General features: G+C 43.5%; 1 protein-coding gene across 4 annotated transcripts in view; it reads left to right on the plus strand.

Moving 5' to 3' along the window:
* Positions 1–5,552, plus strand: part of plpp4 (phospholipid phosphatase 4) — a 312,399-nt gene extending 306,847 nt beyond the window's left edge. For all 4 annotated transcript variants that reach the window (XM_068053361.1, XM_068053364.1, XM_068053362.1 and 1 more), the window contains exon 7: positions 4,780–5,552. In XM_068053361.1, the coding sequence (XP_067909462.1) occupies positions 4,780–4,979 (200 nt within the window). In that variant the 3' untranslated portion in view covers positions 4,980–5,552. The remainder of the gene's footprint in view (positions 1–4,779) is intronic.
* The last annotated feature ends 448 nt before the right edge of the window (positions 5,553–6,000 follow it).

The raw sequence follows: 6,000 nt of genomic DNA on the forward strand, positions 1-6,000 counted from the left end.
CCGCCCCGAACTGGAAAACTTTATCAACTTTGCTTCTAATTTCCACCATTCTCTCACCTTTACATGGTCCATCTCCAACACTTCCCTTCCCTTCCTCGTCTTCTCTGTCTCCATCTCTGGGTTTAGGCTGTCTACTAACATTCATTATAAGCCCACTGACTCCCACAGCTACCTCGACTACACTTCTTCACACCCTGCCTCCTGTAAGGTCTCCATTCCATTCTGCCAGTTTCTCCGACGCATCTGCTCTGATAATGCTACCGTCCATGACAGCACTTCTGATATGTCTTCCTTTTTCCTCAACGGAGGATTCCCCCCCACTGTGGTTGACAGGGCCCTCAACCGTGTCCGGCCCATTTCCTGCACCTCTACCCCCACCCCTTCCCCTCCCTCCCAGAACCGCGACAGGGTTCCCCTTGTCCTCACTTTCCACCCCATCAGCCTCCATATCCAAAGGATCATCCTCCGCCATTTCTGCCACCTCCAGGGTGATGCCACTACCAAAGGCATCTTCCCCTCCCTTCTCCTGTCAGCATTCTGAAGGGATTGATCCCTCCACGACAGCCTGGTCCAATCCTCCATTACCCCCACCACCTCATCTCTTCCCACCGCACCTTCCCCTGTAATCGCAGGAGGTGTAATACCTTCCCATTTACCTCCTCTCTCCTCACTATCCTAGGCCCCAAACACTTTTTTCAGGTGAAGCAGCGATTTACTTGCACTTCTTTCAATGTAGTATACTGTATTCGCTGTTCACAATGTGGTCTCCTCTACACTGGGGGGACCAAATGCAGATTGCATGACTGCTTTGCGGAACACTTCCGCTCAGTCCGAATGCATGACCCCGAGCTTTGCATAACACCTCCGCTCAGTCCGAAAACATAACCCCGAGCTTCCGGTTGCTGGCCATTTCAACACAGCCCCCTGCTCTCATGCTCACATCTCTGTCCTGGGATTGCTGCAGTGTTCCAGTGAACATCAACGCCAGTTCGAGGAATAGCATCTCATTTACCGATTAGGCACACTACAGCCTGCCGGACTGAACATTGAGTTCAATAATTTCAGAGCATGACAGGCCCCCATTTTTCTTTTATTTTTAGTCATTTTTTCTTTTTCCTTTTTTGTGTTTATTTTATTTTAGTTTGTTCAGTTTGTTTCTATTGTACCTACGCACTGTGTTTTTTTTTTTATGTTTGTGTTTGTGGCTGTTCAGTTTTCAGTCCATTAACACCCTATCTGTACTAACGCTTTGTCTTTCAGCACACCATTAACATATTGTTTGCCTTTGCTCCATGACCTTCTGGTCAGCTATTCTGTGACCTTGTCCTATCAACACCATCTCTTTTGTTATCTCTTGCCCCATCCCCACTTTACTTTCTTAAAATCTTTTACATTTCTAATAGCTGCCAGTTCGGAAGAAAGGTCACTGACCTGAAATGTTAACTCTGTTTCTCTCTCCACAGATGCTGCCAGACCTGTTGAGTATTTCCAACATTTCTTGTTTATATTACAGGTTAATCAAGGATGGTCAGCATGCTTTTGTTAAGGGAAGATCTTGTTTGAGCAACTTGATCGAGTTTTTTGAAGAAGTAACAAGGAAGATAGATGAGGGTAGTGCAGTTGATGTGGTCTACATGGATTTCAGCAAGGCTTTTGTCAAGCTCCCCCATGGCAGACTGGTTAAAAAAATAAAATCACACGGCTTAGTGGCAGAAAACAAAGGGTAATTGTTGATGGGTGTTTCCAGTGGCATTCCGCAGGACTCAGTACTGGGTCCCCTGCTTTTTGTGGTATATATTAACAATTTGGATGTCAATGTTGGGGGCATGACCAAGAAGCTTACAGATGACACCAAGATTGGCTGTGTGGTATATAGCGAGGAGGATAACTGTAGGCTGCAGGAAGATATTGATGGTCTGGTCAGATGGGCAGAAAAGTGGCAAATGGAATTTAACTTGGAGAAGTGTGAGGTGATGCATTTGGGGAGGTCAAACAAGGCAAAGGAATACAAAATTAATAAGAAAATACTGAGAAGTGTAGAGGAAGTGAGGGACCTTGGAGTGAATGTCCACAGATCCCTGAAGGTAGCAGGACAGGTCGATAAAATGGTTAAGAAGGCATATGGAATCCTTTCCTTTATTAGCCGAGGTATAGAATATAAGAGCAGGGAGGTTATGCTGGAACTGTATAACTCATTGCTTAGGCCACAACTTGAGTACTGTGTGCAGTTCTGGTCACCTCATTACAGAAAGGATGTAATTGCACTAGAGAGGGTACAGAGGAGATTCATGAGGCTGTTGCCAGGACTGGAAAAATGCAGCTATGAGGAAAGATTGGATAGGCTGGGGTTGTTCTCCTTGGAACAGAGAAGGCTGAGGGGAGATCTGATTGAAATGTACAAAATTTTGAGGGGCCTGGGTAGAGTGAAAGTGAAGGGTCTATTCGCCTTAGCAGAGGGGTCAGTGACAAGGGGGCATAGATTTAAAGTGATTGGTTGAAAAATTAGAAGGGAGGTGAGGGAAAACTTTTTCACCCAGAGGGTGGTGATGGTTTGGAACTCACTGCCTGAAAGGGTAGTTGGGGCAAAAACCTTCAACTTATTTAAAAGGAGTCTGGATATGCACCTCAAGTGCCGGAATCTGCAGGGCTACAGATGCTGGAAGGTGGGATTAGATTAGGTGGATCATTTTTTGGCCGGCACAGTCATAATGGGCCAATTGGCCTCTTTCTGTGCCTTAAACTTTCTATGATTAGCCTAGCTTTTAATTCCAGATTTATGATTAATTGAATTCAAATTCCATCTTCTGCTGTGGTGGGATTTGATCTCATGTCCTCAGAGCTATACCCCAGATTTTTGGGTTACTAGTCCAGTGACAATACCACTACGCTGCCACCTTCCCTTGGAATATGGTACAATTGGCAGGAGAACGTGGATGACTGCAATAAAAAATTCATTTTTGCAAGCAACATAGATGTAAGACAGTGCAGTGCAGGTTCGTAAACTGCCACTGTTGCTTCATGTTTGCTTTCTACTGATTATCTCCTAACGGACATAAGAAATATACTGTCATGTTGTGTTGACACAAAGGACCTACAGTGGATTCAATTATGAAGTTCCACAGAGCGCATTGCCCCAGCTTCTACCATAAACACACACTCGTATACTCAATTTAACCATAATAATATGTAAGCTAAATGAAATTTAAGCTTCTGATTAACTAAACTAAAGTATAAAGCTTTATACGTTACATTTTGTCATTTTATCCAGCAACCAACATATTTATATTTCATTGAAAGCCAGTGCTGAACTTTCATGCAGTGTTCTCGTACAAAACCTTGGTAAGACCCCATCTAGAATACTGAGCTGGATTTTATCAGCTCTTTGGGGACAGGCAGAGAGGTGGGAAAGCTGGCAAGATGGCAGGGAAGACGATGGGTGGCGTGACCATTATCTTCCTGCTGGCATGCCATCTTGCCAGTGGCGGGAATGGTGGCAGATGCCCTCCCGCCCACAGCCCAATTGAAGCACTTAAGTGACCCATTAAGAGCCTCTTACCGCCTCCGCTGGCATTTAACCAGTAGCGGGGGGTGGGGGGGAACCCCTCCACTATGTGGTAAACATTGGTGGCCTCCTGGCAGGCACTGGGAAAGGGCCTTCCTTTATGAACACTCTTTGGCCCATGGAGGGCCCACCAGAGGCAATGGCACTGCCTGCCCACACCAACCCACCTACCGCCCACCTCACCAGGGCCTGCCTGACTGGCCCCTGGCGCCCCAGATCCAACTTAGCTGGTTGTGGGGGCGCATGTCCACCGATGCACCCATGTTCTCCAGGTGCAGCCCCAGCAGTGGCCTCCGCTCCCGATGGCACTGCTGAACTGCCAGCCCTCTGATTGGTCGGCAGCCATCCTTAATTAGGATAGCCGCCCCAGTGACAGCCAGTTAATTGGCTGCCACTGACAAGATACAGCCCAAGGTCTTGCTGACCGCCGAAGTGGGTTTGCCCCGTGCTTTCGGGCCAAGTGGCGGGACTCCTGCCACCAGCACTGATCCCAGCCCACTGTTTCCGGTCTGGTCACCTCTCATTCTGGGACAGAGAGAGGCCCTGGAAAAGGTTCACATGTGTGCCATTAGATTAATATGTAGTTTAAACCCGTTAGCTACCACAGTTGGCTCAGAGAGCTGGGTCTTTTACTCTGGAAAAGTGTTGACTTCAGGGAGAATTAATTGAAGTTATTTAAAATAATGAAGCAACTAGACTGTGTATATGTGGACATATTGGGCCTAATTTTAACTCACTCACAACCCATTTACTCACATGGAGTTAAAATCAGGCCATTATTTTAATTAGCTAATTTAGAGAGAACAATGTGTACATGTTACATAAGCATAGGTTAGATGTCAGGCATTTTTTTTCCACAGTGGGTCATTGGCCTATGAAATAGATTGAATATTGGTTGTGAATCTGCATGAGTCAGTAAACGAAAGTTGAACAACCTCCTGGAGGAGGTTGAAATCATTGCACACAAAAGATTGGTGCTATGTTGGTGATGAATCTCATGGCCACGGTTATCATTTTTGATAGCTTTCAGAGGTTGGAAAGCAATTCCCCATAATCCGCTCCCCACCCCCCCACACCCCACCCCTCTGAATTAGCCGAGAGCTTTTAAAAAAAAAAAAATTCTGAATAGGACAGACTTGATAGACGAACTGGTGTTTATTTGTTTGTCTTTGTTGCATGTTCCTAACTCACACTCAGAATTTGTTTTTGTATTGCAGATGCATTGGTTGGTGCCTTGATTGGCATTATTTTTGCTTACCTTGCCTACAGACAACACTATCCATCACTGAGTCACACAGAATGCCACAAACCACACGTCCGCCTCATGGTTCAGGTATCAGCTGAACAGGAAGAAATGTCCACTCCAGCCAAAGTTACCAACTTGGCTTTAGAGGGATTAAATGAAGGCCCTGTATGACTACTACAATTCTTACATGGACAATTATCCCTTCTAACATTCCACATCAATCAAAACAAAATCTATTTAAAGGAACAAAAAAATCCATTTCATATCTCTATCGTGTACTTTTGTCCTTCATATGTCCATTTGAAAGCAAACTTTGAAAGTAAAATACATTGTTACAAAAATGGCATGCATGTATGTCATCTGAGATAAGAAATTCATTTCTAAAAGGTTATCAGATATTAAACATGGTATAAATGGCAAAGCGCTTTAAATGCATAGCAAATCAGAAAAATGATTTTGTATGAAAAGTAATTACAGTGCAAGATTGAAGTAGCAGAAAGGTTTTGCACAATATTGGAAAGAAAATGCTTTAATTAAATATAATTACAATGTGGACAGTATGAAGAAATCATGTATAAAGTCTTGATTAAAATGTAATTAAAATTTTTGATGGATGCAGTAAAACTAATATTGTGAAACGATTATAGAAGGTTGCATTGAAGATGTAATTAGAAATGACAGGAAGTGAGATGCAAGTATTAATCTGAATAAATGTATTGGAATTTCATTTTTCTAGGCTGGAGTTACGTGGTATTATTCATTAAAATTGAAATTGTACAAAAATGTGTTTTTTGCAAAGATTTTCCATTGTTTTGTAAGCTAAAATAACATTCTGTCTTTAATTTGAAGATACCGCCTAATATTTTATTACTTTATAATTCACCTAATTGTCCTGCACTACCTGGTCTATATTTTGCTTGGTCTCTTATTTTTGTCAACACAACATGCAAATATTGTAGGCTACATTTTAATTTCATTTTAATCATTTAACAGAGAGTTCAGGGCCAACATGTTCCCGTAAAGGTGAAGGGTAGGACCAACAAGTCCAGGGAACCCTGGATGTCAAGGGATATAGAGGATTGAATAAGGAAATTAAAGGAGGCTTATGGCAGATTCAGAGGGCTGAAAACAGCGGAGGCACTAGAGGAGTATAGAAAGTGAAGGGAGAGGGGTACTTAAGAAAGTAATTAGG

The sequence above is a fragment of the Heterodontus francisci genome, chromosome 20 (assembly GCF_036365525.1).
Source record: "Heterodontus francisci isolate sHetFra1 chromosome 20, sHetFra1.hap1, whole genome shotgun sequence".
Lineage (NCBI taxonomy): Eukaryota > Metazoa > Chordata > Chondrichthyes > Heterodontiformes > Heterodontidae > Heterodontus > Heterodontus francisci.